Source organism: Drosophila innubila (genome assembly GCF_004354385.1).
Source record: "Drosophila innubila isolate TH190305 chromosome 2L unlocalized genomic scaffold, UK_Dinn_1.0 4_B_2L, whole genome shotgun sequence".
Lineage (NCBI taxonomy): Eukaryota > Metazoa > Arthropoda > Insecta > Diptera > Drosophilidae > Drosophila > Drosophila innubila.
In genome coordinates, this window is record NW_022995372.1 from 5936427 (window position 1) to 5953397 (window position 16971).

Consider the following 16971-nt stretch of genomic DNA (forward strand, 5'->3'; position numbering starts at 1 on the left):
CAACAAATACAATACCAGCAACCACATCAATAACAACAACAAGAGACACAACGATTACTTCTATAGCAATTGTGAAAGAACACCCACTCAAAACTAAGCGTTTGCCATATTAACAACAACAGCGAGCGCCAATAACCGGTTGCCATCATTGCATTAGTGTGTGTGAGTGTGTGTGTGAGTGATCGCTCTCTCTGCCTATCTATGCACATGTCTGTGTGTATGTGTGAGATGGCACCACTTAACACACAAGCACACAAAACGTGTTTCGTTTGCACCTGGATTGTGCACGCGCGCACTCTCTCGCTCTCTGCTTGTTGCTCTCACGAACTGCGCTCTGAGCACGCTCTCTGCATGCATGCAAGACTGAAACGATCGTGTGGCGCTCTCGTGCTGCTGGCTTGAGTTAAACTGCTCTTGGACATGTGTTGGTGAGTGCGAGCGTGAGTGAGAGCGAGAGAGCGTGAGTGCGTGGCTCGGTGAGCAACAAGTGAGCGCAGGTCTCAGGTCCGCGCACCGCTCGCAGAGCAATGGACTTTTAGTTATTCCGTGATCTTTTACCAATATTGTGCAGCGCACACGGCACGACGGCTGATCGCAGAGGTAGCAACAGAAACAGCAACAGCAAGAGAAGCAGCACCACTAACACTACAACCACCTCAAAAATAATCAAATTATCGATAGTTGATATTTATTTACGGAAGTGCCAGTGATAAAAATACACAGAAGAAACGGAAACAATACTCGTTGATTAAAACTAACCTACAAGAAAATAAACTAAACTGTGCTTACGATTAGCTGAATGATATATGTATATAGCAAAAAGTTCTTCTTTTGATGCTTATTTGATTTTCAAGTTTTGGTTTGACAATAACGCCCACGAAACGTTGGGAAGCTTTGAAAGCTGTGCGCGTGTGCTACGTCATTTGAACCACTGTGCACCGTGTGGCGAGTGAGCTGCCAATTGGTTTATGTTTGTTGTTGTTTGTTTTTCACCCCTGTTGTTGTTGTTGGTGTTGGTGTTGGTCTGTTTGAAAACGTCAAATTCGATTTTTATGACTTTTGAAAGCGTGACTAAGGCGTGATTTATGATGGCGTGTGGTTTTTAATATTCATGTGCAAAGTCAAAAGGCAAACGAGCCACGAACGACGATAACCACAACACCACAACAACACAGCACCACCAAGCCACCAACCTGCGTAGGTGCGCCAAACAATAAAAACTAAAGGCAGCAACAACAACCACTGACAACAACTGACAACAACAACAACAACTGGCAGTGTTGCATCTTTGTGCCCACGGGCAAAGTCTGAGCATCGATATCCTGCTGTGTGTGCGTGGATCAGCGGATCAGTGGATCAGTGGCTCAGTGTATTGGGCTTTTTATGGACGCAGCGAAGCAATTGACTGCCGCTGCTGCAGCTGGCAAGCACAACAGCAATAACAACAAAAACAACAACACTATGCAAACACTGCCACAAAAAGCAACAACAACAACAGCAGCAGCTGCAACAGCAACAACAACAACTGCAACAGAGGCGTCACAAGCATTAGAAGTTGCAGCGACAACTAAAACAAGCAACAACAACAGCAGCAGCAGCAACAACAAAGCTCACAGCAACAAGCAGCAGCAAAGTGTTGCAGCAACAACAATGACAACAACAACCACCACAAATTTAGAACAACAACTGAAGAGCACAAGTCACATTAGGACAGAGACAGCACAACAATTGTCAGCAGGCAAAGTAGCAACTAATCCAACAGCAGCAGCAGCAACTGTACCAACTACAGCAGCAACAGTTGCCAGTGGCACGAAATCAAGTGCAGCAGCAATGGCAGCGGCAACAGCAACAGCTGCTGCTGCCACCAATGATCTGGCAGCGGCTGCTGCTGTGGTGTTATCACTACAAGGCACCATGGTCAGCAGCTTGCAACAAGCGGCATTGCTGCCGGCAAATTCGGCAGCAGCAGCTGCACTTAATTTGCAGGCACTCGAATCGTATTTGGCACTGCAGCGATTAACTGGAAAATCGGATGTGTTTCGATTTAGCAACAGTAACAGTAACAGCAACAGTAATAACAATAACAACAACAACAACAACGGCAGCAACAGCAACACTAGCAACAGCAGCAGCAACAATAACAGCGATGCTGAGAACAATACAAATTTGCCCACGCTTATTGACATTGCCAGCATTGAATTAAAGTCCAGTTGCTCCTCTAGCGCCTCCAGTGTCACCACAGCAATTGTCAGCTCACCCAACAACAACAACAATAATAACAGCAGCAGCAATAGCCACAGCAGCAACAACAACACTAGCAACAGCAACACCACTAGCAGCAACAACAACACTAGCAGCAATAACTCAAGTACTTCAAAATGCATTCCACCGTTGCCTTCAATTGGCACCGTCAGCGCCGCTGTTGCTGCTGCTGCTGCGGCTGCCGCTGCTGCCGCCAATCAACAGGCGGCATTAGATTGTGCCACAGCTGCTGAGCTTGCCGCTGAATGCGATCTACCATTGCTCGATGGCGAGGACGCATTGTCCTTTGAGGCTGGCGATTTAGACAGCAGCTATGGCAGCTTCATCTTCAATCCGTCCAACTTTAATGCCAGCGAAACGGACACATCACTCCACTCGCTTCAGGCGACCATGTACCAGGACAAGCTCAATGTCATGGCAGCAACTGCTGGTGCCGTCAGCAGCGAGGAGGCAACCAACAGTTCCACGGCTGCTGCGGCGGCAGCTCAACGCTCCAAGAAGCAATTCATCTGCAAGTTCTGCAATCGACAGTTCACCAAGTCCTACAATCTGCTGATTCACGAGCGAACTCACACCGATGAGCGTCCCTATTCCTGTGACATCTGTGGCAAGGCGTTTAGGCGTCAGGATCATCTGAGGGATCATAGGTAAGAGAAATGAATCCAATAGGAAACTATCGATCTTTAGCTTTCAATCTTCAGGATTGCAAGGTACGAACAAGAAATTCATCGAATTTATGGATATCTATTGCTCCAAGAGATTATCGATGACACATCCTGATGAAAGTAGAAGAAGAATGCGGGGAAAACAGAGAGACTTTTATTTATAAACTAAGTTAAACTTTTATGTTGTATAAAGAGCTTGAAATTTAGCAGAAGTTATTGATAATGAAAGATTATTTTCTTAAAAAGTATGCATGGAAGAGAAGACCATCGATAGAGATTTCATTATAGAACTTGTAAGTGATCAGAAATGTTCGATTTCTAATTTTATGGAAATGGTTTCTCAATTGAGTTTTCTTTTCGATAGTCAATTACTTTGTCGAAGCAGACATAAAATCAGAGGTAAGAGTACAGAATAGACATCTCAGAATGTTATCAATCTTGAAGAATTCATTCTACAATGATCGATCTTGAATTTAATCGAAATTATATGTCAAGAAAGATACACTAAAAACTACTCTCCTCTTTTTTGAACACTTCCTAACATTACCATATTGTTTGCTCTCTCTCTTTACTTTCCACAGATACATTCACTCCAAGGAGAAGCCCTTTAAGTGTGCCGAATGTGGCAAGGGTTTCTGCCAATCACGCACTCTGGCCGTCCATAAGATACTCCATATGGAGGAGTCGCCTCACAAGTGTCCCGTTTGCAATCGATCGTTTAATCAGCGATCGAATCTAAAGACGCACCTACTCACCCACACCGATATCAAGCCCTACAATTGTGCCTCATGTGGCAAGGTGTTTCGACGTAACTGTGATCTGAGGCGTCACAGTCTGACGCACAATCTCTCGGCCACGGGCGGAGTGGGCGGTGCTCTAGGTGATCTGTTTGGCAGTACCAGTAACAGCAATGGATCCAGCTCCGATCTGGGCCTGTCAATGGTTCTGCCTAATGCCACAGTTGGTGGTGCAACAACTGGAAACTCTACGCGAGACTTGGTTGCAGTCAGCGATTGAGTTGCAAAAAACTTCTCTATTCTCTACAATCTTCTCTCAAAGAAATGGAAGCGTACTCCTAAAATCTCATTGCAGCTCTCAATCATTCGAATCCCTCCACAATGTGTCTGATCTGTGTTGCAAGTACTCGTTGCCCCTAAGTTGCTTACAGCTTACAGCATTTAATATAGTCTAAGTTCACGTTAAGCTAATGATATTTCTAGCTAATAATTTATTTGGTAATTGATATTCTTTTAAGTACGAAAAAGTTTGACTTTGTCTTGATATATAAAACTACATATAAGCTAAGTAAATTGTGGACTTTTATCATAATATATCAAAATATTATTTAGATTAATCGCAAAATAAAATATATAAAAAAACCCAATTTTGTATTTTTTAAAAACAAAAGATCATAGGATATTGAAAAAATTCTGGAGAATTATTGTTGATGGGAAGAATATTTTTTGCTGGGAGATTTGATTATGACATGAGCATAAATTGAGAGAACTATATCATAAATCCTCTTTTTAGAATTACAAAGCTGCTATATTTCTAGTTTCAGTGTATTTCCAGTTGCTGCCTGTTGCACCCTTTGCATGCCCCCTTTGTAACAGGGTTACATGCTCCCCCACCCTACAATTCTTCAACAATTCTATGAGTTGTTACATTATTTACTATACACACTTGTTGAAAACTAAAAATCAAATATTTGTAGCGATGTTTATCACTCAAGTGCCAACAAGGGCAATTAATGTACCATTAAGGTGTTACTCGATCCCAAACAAGCCTTTGACAACATTGAGAACACGGAGAGACAAGAGACAAAGTGACTACTCGTACTTTTCCCATCATTCTCTTGTCGTTCTTGTCTATCGTTATCGCCTGGCCAAACATTGTAGTACATGCCCACGACAAACTTATGGGAATAGGCGCTATCAATATGTACCGCCCACCCACGTAATATTCCGTGCAATTCCCAAGCCCAGCTTAAAGTTTTGTAGCCGTTAAAATTCTTCTTCTTCCTCTTGTTCTTGGAGAGAAGAATCGCAGCTGTGCCACAAAGTTAACAATTTTTTATTATCGACTACAAAAGATGCGGACAAGTTCAAAAGCAAAACGCCGACCCCATTTCGGTACAGCCCCCATTTGCCGACTATTGCCATCACTTTCTTAACGCATTGCCATCTCCCTCTCACTCTCTTGTTGAGATCGTTTTTTTTTTTTGTTTTTGCTGCGTTTGTCAATCGTTAAACGGATCAATGTGAAGCCGACAACGTTTGCGACGTTGTTGCATTTCCTGCGCCAGCTTCAACACAAACCAATTACAACGATCAAACAACAATTACGGGTTACAGCTCTTGACCAGGTCCAAAACCACTTGCTCTGACTCTGACTGTGGCAACATTTAAACACACAAACTGTGCGCTGTGCTCTCTGCAAATATTTACGCGGATATTGTTCTATTCAATGGAACAAGCGTGGAACGAGACATGTCCCAGCAGCGACAACGTTTTGAGGCCATTAGCCAAAGAGCCAAGAGCCAAGACGGCACAGGACAGACTTAACCGACACAGATGATGCTCTTCTTCTTCCCCGTCCACCCTTTTTTCCCCCCTCCATGTCTTGGTTACAGTTTGAAGCAGCGTCTCTGCGTATTGCCGGCAATTTCACACTTTATGCGCGACGGCTTCATTTTCACAACACACACACACCTACAGAGAGAAAGAGATAAACTCCATTCCTCTCCAGCCTCCAACCACAAGCTTAGAGTTCCAACTGTGTCCCAGAGCGGATGGCGGCGCGTGCGGGCGAGCGGATGTTTAAACATTCAACACTGAGCCCAAGTCAGAGTCAGAGTCCGAGTCCGAGTCGAAGTCGGAGCCTCGTATATTGATGGGAAAATTATGAAATTCATTGTTTGTGTTTGACTAATAATTATGACAGCAAACGCATTGTCGTCATAAAGCCCCAACCGACTAGCCCTCTGAGCTCTGGAGCTGTGAGGAGTGAGCGCACTAAATTCGCTTTGAGGTTTCCGCAACGCCCCATTGACAATGTCAGGTCCCTTTCTCGGACGCCATATACGGAGTATTTGAATGTGTACGAGTACTCCACGGGTTCCTGCTCGGACTCTCCTCTGACTTACTCTAATAAGCACATCAGCTAACCAGCAACACTAACCATACTAACAGGGTAAAAAATAAACAAGCTATATTCCTCACGACGATTATTAAATGCCCTTGCACATAACTGAAGTTTAAAAAACAAATTTATTTCAAAAAAAAAAAAAAAAATGTTAACTGCTTTATTTTATTATTTTAAGATATGATAATCTTAATACTTCTACATCAATATAATTTCAGAATTTTTAAAATTTTTCAAATTGTGTTTAGTTAAAATAGGAAGAAATTGTATAGAGATCTGACTCCGTTAAAATTTTCTCAATATTCTTAAATTTACACATTTGTAAATACAAGATGTTATTTCTATCATGTATATATTACTAATATTTGTGTTTTTTTTTTGCAATGCTACATCTTTCTTACTGACATAATACTACTCTCTGCAAGAGTATAAAAAAAAACACCCAGCAGCAACAACACACTTCTATCTGCAACAACAACAATGTTGTGTCTAGTGTTAAGGCGTGGCACCTCATAGCTTTTTTTTTTTTTCTTTTTTTCATTTTTGGTTTGGTTTGGTTTCTTTGAAGTTGAGTTGAAAATATTTTCGTTGTGCTTGTGAAATTTTGTTGCGTTTCCCGGAACCAACGCAAAAAGCGGAACGTTCTTGTTGTTGTAATTGTTGTTGTTGTTGCTGTTGTTGTCTTTGGTTTAGTTTTGGGTGAATGTGAATGTAAATGTCATGACGCTGACTATGTCTGGCCAGTTAGTTGTCGGCACCATTTGCTTTATGATTTGATGTATGTGTGTCTGTGCCAGATGCGTTGGAGATGAAGGGGAGTAGCAGGAAAAAAGGGAAGAAGTGAAGGAGTCCCCACCAGCCCGACAAACCATCAAATTTAGACGGCACCTCAATAGGGAACGAATCCATGTTTGCACAACGCTGATGTACGTAGGCCTTTCGGTCTCTTGTTCTTGTTCTTGGACCAAGTCCAAGTCAAAGTCAAAATCCTACCCCACCCTTGCCCCTTCTCTTCTCTCTTGCCCCAGACAACGCCTCTGGCAAACGAGTGCGACTCCGTTTCCAACTTTGACGAGTTACTGCGCCAACGTTTGACGAAACGTAAATTATGCGGCGTTCTTGTGCCTAATTAGGTGTCGTATCGTAAACGTTTTTATATATTGGAGGCACAAACACACACTTGGTTTGTGGGGGCCAGAGGGGAGTGACACCCCAAACGATGACACTAGTGAGACATGGCAACATGTCGAGGCCCCTAAAAATAAAGAGAACCTGGAAAATCTGTGGTCCGACATAGGTGATATTTTCTTCATAATGACAACAGCTTTTATGAGGGATCTCTTGTTGTAATCTGATTATACCGATGAATGAGCGATGCAATATTTATCGATAGAGTGATGATATTTAACGGATCATAACGGTCAAAGAATATAAATTTTTAAAATATATTTATTTAAATCTATAATTCTAGCTAGAAATTAAATCTAAAATGTGACAATAATTATGTTGAAAATCTGTAGAATTGACTTAAGTAGACTTTGTAAAAGAAATCAAAGATTATAATCCTTTAAAATTATTTCAAAGTAATCAAAATGCTTTAAGAATATCAAATTAAGCAATGAAATAATCACTAAGAAATTCTGTGAATGTATTTTTAGATGATCTTATTTGGGATCTATCGAACTTAGTATATTATCTGGTACACTTTTTGAAAGAAACCATTCTTGGAATAGCATTGAAATTTAAAAATATGAATATTAACCTTTGCGTTTAAAAAAAAAGTTTTGAAGTTTTAAATGTGTGCTAAAAGTAATTGGGAGTTCTTTGATCTTCTATAAATACCTTTCAGAATATTGCAAACTCCACAAATTTTCTGGACAGGTTTGCAACAGAATCCATTCCAACCCTTATTTTGGCTTTCTCTGCCTCTCTCTCTCTCTTTCTATCTCTCTCTTTAACTAACTATACGTCAATACTACTGAGTATATATAGATGTAAGATGCTTCATCTACCTTCTTAACCTCTAAGCAGATGCAAAGTGTGCAACACGGAATGCCTTGAAATCGCCGACGTCGAACGACCATAAAGAATGGGAAGCACATTTTCTGGAACTGACAGTCAGCTTTATGGTAACTCCAATGGTGTCGAGAAAAGAAAAGCTGCCGAAAATCGTGCAAGTGAATAGATAGAGCCTTTGCCGACGGTACCGACGACGTAATAGGGCCCTGAGTAAGAGGTAATTAGATTTTATTGGATGGTGCAAGTTTTGCCGACGGAAAAGCTGCGGCAAAGGGGTAAACTGAAGTAGAATATGAATAACATACATATATAAATATATGTGTGGATAGATGTATGTGTATATCCCCTAAATATACCCTATAAGTATCGCGCCTTGATGCAGCCGACTCGGTCGTTGGGTCGCACTCTTTTTTTATGGCACCCGGGGCGCAAATGCAAACAAAATGCGACAAATGTGAGAAATGTGAGTAATTTTATATATATGTATGGAAGTGTGCACGTATATTTCGAGTACTTTAATTGACAGGCAATGAGACTCTGCAGTTTTGGATACAGATACACAGTCTCGCAGTCTCAGTGTATGTATTTGTCCAGGGCTTGTTTGACAAGTTCGCGGCACGTAGCACGGAGCAGTCGCCGCAACGAGTTGTGTACTACACACAATCATCAAACATGCCAAGAACTGAACAGAACTGAACAGAACTGAACAGCAACTCAACGGAGAACTAACCATACTCATGCAACAGATATCAGAGAAGCTTATCTCACACATATATATAAAGATATGCATGGAGAGAGAGGTATAGCCCATCTATAGATGTATGTACGTGTATGTGCTCTGGGTTATATGACTTTTGGCTGCCCTGATAAGACACGTTGAGCTCTAAGGCTATAGCTGCTAATTGACGGGGACGCAATGCGGTTAAATTAAAACGAAATCATTTGCAAGCAACCTCCCAACACCACTCAACACTCCGTGCTTGGTGCTCGGTGCTCGGTGTTCGGTGCTCGACACTCAGCGATCAACAGTGGACACTCCCACCCCCCCAGAACATTGCCCTGAACTACCTCGGCGGCAGTCGGCATGATTAGAACCGAAAAACAATCAAACAACACACACATCAAAAGCATTTTGCCGTCAATTTGTCATTAACGTCATAATATAGTGACAAGATTGCTTTGCACGGATATCGCTGAGTATAGCCGTAGTGACATACCCTCTACCCGTTCCCCCCATCGCCCCCCATATACTTATGTATATATATGTTTGTCAACAAATATAGAGTTTAGCGTCTGTCTCCCTGGCCAAGGTGTTGTAATAGCCGTCAGTTCTCAGTTAGTTGTCGTTGTTGCTGTTGTAAATTTCCGTTAATTTCTCTTTCTCGCTCTCATAGCAATGCTCTTTCTCTCTTTCTTACGCTAGTGCAATCTTCAGGTGAAAATGTGACATTTAAGAAATATTTCTTCGTGTATTTGTTTTTTTTTTTTTTTTTTTAGGACTGGTCTACAAACTGAACTGTGTATTTAAGGATTAGCAATGTGTGGGATTTTTGTGCGTTTTCCATGTGAATAGTCGGTCTGGTTCTTTGGTGCTAGGCGCATATTTAGACAAGTGATTAATGGGCCATTAGTAAAATCTACGCTCTTTTATTATTTACATATACAACTAAAGGTATAACAGAGCGGGTTGCTTTCTTTACCCAAATTTCTTTTAATGAATATCAACTGAGATATTTCAAAAAAGAATGAAAGATATCAGCCTCTCTGTATTACAGAGTATTCTAACAAGTGATACATTTTCAAAAATATATTATTTTATAGTATATGCACACATATTTCGATAATTTATAAAATGTTCATACCGCTTTTCACAGCATAATTCAATAACTTTAAACATTTTGCTGGAGGACAAGAATCTGAGCGTATTTTCCACTTTAAAATTTTCAGTTCTATAGTTAGATTTCCATTTAAGATATGCAAAAATGTGTGTTGTTTTATGTTTGAGAGCTGTCAACGCCCACAACAGAGATCATGACAGAGTAAATGATGTTGCCAACGGCGATGTGCGATATGCGATTAACGATAAACGATAAACGGCAATCAAAACGAACTTCAAACATTTAACGCGCTTTGCCCGCCCCAATGTTGATTTAATTATCACAGCATGGTTGCCATTTGCAAAAGGGGAAGCAACCCCCGAGACCAGAGATAGAGCTAGTTATAGACGGAGAGGGAGTAAAATGTTGAGAGAGGGAGAGGGTGATAGATTTACCCTCGCCCAGCAGGGCAATTAGCAGCAACTGTTTTGCAGTGTGTAATCTACACCACGCCACGCCTACCCTAACAAAAAAGCCACCACCAGAGGCTCTATAAATGATATGATATATGTACAAAAATGGGATGGATGTGGGACTGTAAAACTCTCTTCAACGGGTCGCAAAGTGGGCACAAATTATTAAGCTAATAAACAAGAACAACAACAGGCAACAACGGAGGATAAACGACAACCAACAGAGTTGAGCAATTTGTGACCCGTTTTTGGGTACGAAATTGAAATGCTGATAAGCGTGAAATATACGAGTATCTATGTATTTTTTTATATACACGTATATGTATGTCCTGGGCCACGACACTTTCGAAATGGGCACTTTAAGGCCCGTTAACTGTTAACTGTCAACGGCAGCCGCCACAAGGCTTAGGTACTTTTAACCGGAGGTAGCACTGGTAGTAGCACTGGTACCGGAGACCGGAGGCCGGAGGTAGACGGGGCATTTGCGGATATATAGTGTATTGTTGTCTGGTTATATGCATCGCTGATCTTCGCACTCAATGGGCTTACATAACAGTAATTGAGTCGACAAAAAAAATATAAGGGGACCATCCGCCACCTCAATGTCCAGTCACACTCTTTGGCATTATTCATTTCATTTCGTTTCGTTGAGTGCATCTGTTGGGTTTTAAGCAACTGACAACTTCAAATGGGAATGGGAATAGGAATGGGACTTGGGAACTGCTCGGGATCGGTATCGGGATTGAAGTCGGGGCTTATCGCTCGTCTGCATCGGCTTAGCAGCGTTTTCTGAGCGTTTGACTTGATGTATTGAATGTAGCTGAATCTGTATCTGCATCTATATTTGTATCTGCATCGCTATCTGTATCTGTATCTGTATCTGTGCTGTTAGGTGTCGTAATCGTTGACATAGCTCAACCTAATTAGGCATAAATTGAGCGCCATAATGTCACAACTGTCAGCTTAGTTATGACGCAGTTTTGAACAGCAGCAGGAATAGAGAATTGAATGGAGATTGGGGAACGAGGAACGAGGAACGAGGAACCGCTTCAACTGACAAATGAACCATGTGATGTGTCACAGCCAAAAATGAAAGAGTTGCCTAAGTGATTTTGATGAGAAAGAAGAATGGAGACTGTCAAAGCTAAAAGATAAAATCAGCTACAATAGAGGAATATGGAATATAAATATTTCCTGGGAAAGAACTAAAGGAAGATTGAGAGGAGGATTTACTACAGGATTTACTACATTAAATATAAGCAAGTGTTAAAAGAGACGGTAGATAAAAATTCATAGGATAAAAAATGCAAGATGCTTTTCTGAAAATAGTATCTATTTTTTTAAATATTGTATCTATAATAGCTTAGCTAGAGTAACCTACATTTATAAGCAAGCATATTGAAAATTAAAAAAATCAATATGGCACTCTAAAGAACTGACTAAAGTAGCGAGTATACCTAGACAGTTTATGTCGTCAGCTACCTTAAAATAAAAGAGCCAAAAGCAAAGCTGGGCAACATAATTAATTTGTTAGGCGCGAAGCGTGAAATATGTTGTATTTCGTAAGCTACCTCTATAGGACCAGGGTTCTTGAGAGAGAATCTCGGTTTGTCCTCTTCTCTGATTGATGATGCAAACACGCGTCTTCTTTGTACTAATAAATTCTGATCAAATTCATACAAAATTCAAGAGGAAAAAAACAAAATAAAAGAATCGAAATTCTTTGGCGATAAGAAGAGATATCACAAAAAGAAATGAAAAGAAGAAGCGTGGAAAAGAATAATCACTAATGTGTGTGTATGGAGGGTTCTTCCGGTTGAACAGTTGAGATCAGAAGAGGACAGGGCCATAAATAAGCAACTAGCATAATAATTTTGTTGCCTTTTTCTTGTGGTTTTATGTAAACAAATTAGAAATCAAAAAATTGACCACAGAGTGTGCTTGGGACGTGAGTGTGCTTGGGACGTGTGTGTGTGTGTGTTTACTTAAGCCTGATAACAATGTTGAAACAATAAACATTTTTCTCGCACCACCAAAACACACAAATCCACTTAGCCAAGCCACGCGACATTCGAAGATCGAGAAGAACGAGAAGAAAGCCAAGGCGACCACCCGAAACTGAAGATGCAAACGGGAAGAGATGGGAAGAGGCAGAGGAAAACTGGAGACACATCATCAAGTGCGTTGGTGGTGCTCATCGGTGGTGCTGTGGTGCTGGCGAGAACCGCAATATAAGAAACAGAGACGGCAATTTATTGATGAGTTTATTGCAAGCAAAGAGTGCAACACAGTCGCTGCCACTGGCACTGCCACATGCCCCCTGATCGTGCCACAGCCTGATGATGTCGATGATGTCTATGTCGAGCTTCGTATGAGTTGATTCTTTGTCTTTTGCTGGGGACAATTTGTAAATTTGGTTTTATGACAACTAGCGCGCGCTCCACGTTTAAATAAAAACCGATCTGTTGTCTGCCGAGCAAGAAGAAGAAGAACAGGCAGTGAGAAAACAAAAACAACAACCAACAAAAAATGCTAATTTAAAAAATTACGAGTTTCGTTCGCATTTTCGGTCACACCTTAAAAAAAAATGATCGCGACGTGGTTCAGTTTCAGTTCTTCCCCTGGACTTCCCCTTGAGAGTGTGTTAAAGCTTTTTGGGGTCTTGAGACAGAGCGTATACGGTAGGTACAAGCTCCTAACTGTAATTTATCGTTAGACAAGACAAGCGGCAAGTTGCTGCCGAGCTGCTGAAGCTGCTGAAGCTGCTGATGATGCTGAGGAGGTAGCTCTGACTCTCATCCGTTGTGATATTTATTAAGAATATTTACGACCATCTAAAATATTGTAATCTGCTTTGTTTGACTTAGATGCACAACAATAACAATAAGAAGAGCACCAATAAAAATAAATTTATTAAGTATACTATACATTATAGCTGCGACTTGTTGACTTCAAATTTGAGTTTGAGTTTGGAATTGAAATCCATTCGAGATGCGACCAGTTTGAGTTATGAAGATGTTGCCGTTAGTTGGCATTAAATATTAGATACTATTTTATTTATCTATTTATTTATTGCTTGTCTTAGCCAGTGGAGCTTAATGTTCTCCGAAAATTGCTTTGAATTGCCAATGAATGTTAATTATGAATTAACAAGAAAAAATGTCAAGCATTAAGCACTTTATTTATCGCAAATGTTTGAAATGATTCGACTTAAGTAGCTGGCAATTTTTTAGAACTATTTTAACTGAAAGATCAGGTGAATACTCCTTTGAAATATACATACAAACGAGTGGGCAGAATGTGGACACCCTTTTTTAAAAACGAAGAAAAGCGAAGAATGCCTTTATAGGTTTGAGCATTAAATTAATTAATAAGATTTAAGTACATACCATTTTGAGTTTCTAAGTAAAATATTATCTTTGCAAGGATCATCATCACCCTATTGATTCATTCAATAAATTTAATCATAATATACATATATTATAATACCAGTTGAACCTGTTCTCTTTATCTAGTTTCCAGTCAATTCTATTGTTAGCTTAAAAATCTTCACTTTTTAATGTCTTTTTTAAACTTGTCTTCTAATTAATGTTGCCAATCTACAACTTGGTATTCTCTTGACCATAATAAATTAGTTGCAAAATGTCAGATATGCCACTGTGGGAGGCTTAATTTATATAAGACTTTGTTTAACTGGACACGGTTAAACCTTAATTAATTCAAAGAAATATCTAAATAAAAAATTTGTCTTGTTAGATGACTTTGATATTGACCGAAATACTCGCGTACCAAAATTTATATTGACAAATTAAAACAAGAACAGCCAAAAATATGTCATAGACGAAAGTAATGGAGAGATAAAGATGGAACAGGAAACTTGAGGATATCTGTCATGAGCTTTTTATTTTTGGAGATAATATATTAAACTACAAATAATTAGAATGTTTTGAAAACTCGTTAATACTATATAGATAATTATATTCGAAAGTAGCAATCATATTTTTTTTTGTAAAGAAAAGATATAAAAGGAGTTGTGGAGAATTAAAGACTTGGGAGACTTGAAAATAATTGCGGTAAAATACTTTGATATTTGTCAAATGTTATAATATAGAAACCACAATTATCTGAAATGTAAGTCACTTTATGGAGAAAAGCCAATAGATAATTTGAAGGGATCAAGGGATTATAAGTTATAGAATACTTGGAATCTAAAGATACGGAAAAAAGTAATGGAGGAGTGAAAACTTGGGCTGGAAATACTTAAGAATTGTTGGTGAATGAAATAGGAATAGATAATTCGGGAACATATAAGAAATAAATGGGATTTTTCAAAAATTCAGCATGCCTTTGTCAAGAATTAATTTAATAACTTTCTTAAGTTTAAAGACTTTGCTGATCACAGCTCTTACTCTCAGAGACTGTGGGAGGAGGTATCTCTTAAAGCTGATGCCCATGACAGTCTTCAGAATGAAGTCATTAGGTAGAACGACCCATAGAAGAACTTGCAGCAAACGTCAAACGTCATAAACAGTTTTCAAATTTGATTTGATGTCGTTTTTAGCATAGAAACGCCTCAAGTTCCGTTTCATGTTCTCTCTATATATGTGTATGTGTGTGTGTGTGTGTGTGTGCTTGTGGCACAACAGAGTTGCACCATTCATGGGGAGTTAAATGGGTTGCAGAAGGGCGGAGTGTACGGAGAGGGGGTACGAGTCAAGACCCCGTCGGAAAGGCGGCGCTGAGTAGGTGAGTGAGTGTTAAAGGCAAATAATTTTAACTGCAGTTCAACTTGTTCTTTTTTTAGTTTTTTTTTAGCCGAAAATATGATTTAACTAAATTATTACCTGGAGCACACCTTAAAGTAATACAAAGCCAAGCAACAACAACGACAACAATAAAGGAAACGCTTAATTTTGCATTGTCTTTTGGGGCCAGAAAAAAACGCTAAAAAAAAAGAAGCAAAGTCTTAAAAAATGAATGCATGGGGCGCTTGGCTTCATGGATGCACCTTAAGCGAACTGAGGGACACAGAGTAGGGCAGAGCCACCACAACATACACACACACATACACACACACACACATACATACACTGACAGTCATCATCATAGTTGGAGCTTTGGTTGAAGCTGCTCGTGGGTGGGTATCATACATTTGAGTAGAACGCCTCAATTCGACGTGCCTCATGAGTGAAGTGTGGCAGGAGGGGAGCGGCAAGAGAAGGGTTAGGGGTAGCAGAAGGATGGGGGGGGAGGGGTGAAGGGGCACCGCTTGCTGGGTCGTCGCTGGATCTTGGAGCGAACGCATCACCATCACAATGTGCCATCAATAAGTGGTAACAGCGTGTGTTGTTGTTGTTGTTGTTGCTGTTTTGAGCCAAGTTCGTTCGTGAGCGAACGTCCATCAATGTGGGCAATGCTGTTGTTGTGGTTGTTGTCGTTGCGACGACGATCATAACTTGAAGTTCAATCGCAATGCCGCGGGCCATTTGCCGAGCCTTAGTGCCAAAGCCAAAGCCCAAAAGCAGCCACAAGTCGGAGCCACAGTCAGAGCCACATTCAAAGCCACATTGAGAGCTACATCGACAGCCACGGCGATGGTTTGTGGATGAGGCCCATGAGAGGCACGAGAGAATCAATCGCCCACGTTTATGAATTGCTGCGGCGCCGCTTCAGTCCAAGCTTGCAACTTGTAGACGTTGCCAAGTTGCCAAGTCGCCCGATGCCCGATGCCGCCGCCACCAGCAACGTGCAACATTTTAGCCAACGTCTGCCTCGCAACCACAAAACGTCGCCACTTGCGCCTCATAAAATCAAAAAAAAAAAGTAAAAATAAAAATAAAAAAATAAGAAAAAGAAATGTTAAAGAAACTCAGCCAAAAACCAAAACCAAAAAAATAAGGGCTAGGCACACGCGCCGCCTGAAACTGAAACTGTGGTAAAGACTTCAGTCTGAGGTTTTTCCTGCAACGTTGCCGTTGCCGTTTTGTGGCAAGCTCTTGGGTTAAGCCCATGCCCCATGCCCCATGCCACATTTGCCCTGCGCCACCTACGCTGTTTGCCCCTGCCCTTCCCCCTTTCTCTACCCCTCCCCATGCTCCTCTCCGGCCACATTCTCTGGTATAGGCCACGTTAAAGCATAGCATCGTCCATTTGGCGGCATCGTCGTTGCATGCGACAAATATTTCAACACAGTCTTCGACGATTCTAATAGACCGATTTGTCAGGGATCAGATTACATGCCTGCTAACGCCCACATCCGGTTGAGTTCTTGGACACAGTTCTTCACAGAGACTAAGGCTGAAGAAAAACTTCCAATGAATGGCTCTAAAAATGCTGAATGAATGTTCAAGTTCAACTACGAGCTGAGGTCTCTGAATGAGCAAGATCAAAAGATTCAAAAGATCATTTTCGGGATCTAAGGCAGATCCAACTCTTAGAAACAAGTGTAGAGCTATTCGAAAAGAATTAAAGTTCGAGACATATGTATAACTAGTATGATTCATAAATCTATATCAATAGGAATTCGAATAACTTTATTTAAACGGCACATTAATTAATTTGTCGAATTTTCATCATTTGTTTTTTTTTTAA

The 16971-nt window shown here is 40.6% G+C and overlaps 1 protein-coding gene across 1 annotated transcript; it reads left to right on the forward strand.

The window, feature by feature from the left end:
• The first annotated feature begins 500 nt into the window (after positions 1–500).
• On the forward strand, positions 501–4300 carry LOC117781796 (protein sister of odd and bowel). Its single transcript, XM_034618660.1, has 2 exons — positions 501–2909; positions 3509–4300. Exons 1-2 carry the CDS (start codon positions 1384–1386, stop codon positions 3942–3944), a joined length of 1962 nt encoding a protein of 653 aa, XP_034474551.1. The 5' UTR covers positions 501–1383; the 3' UTR covers positions 3945–4300.
• The last annotated feature ends 12671 nt before the right edge of the window (positions 4301–16971 follow it).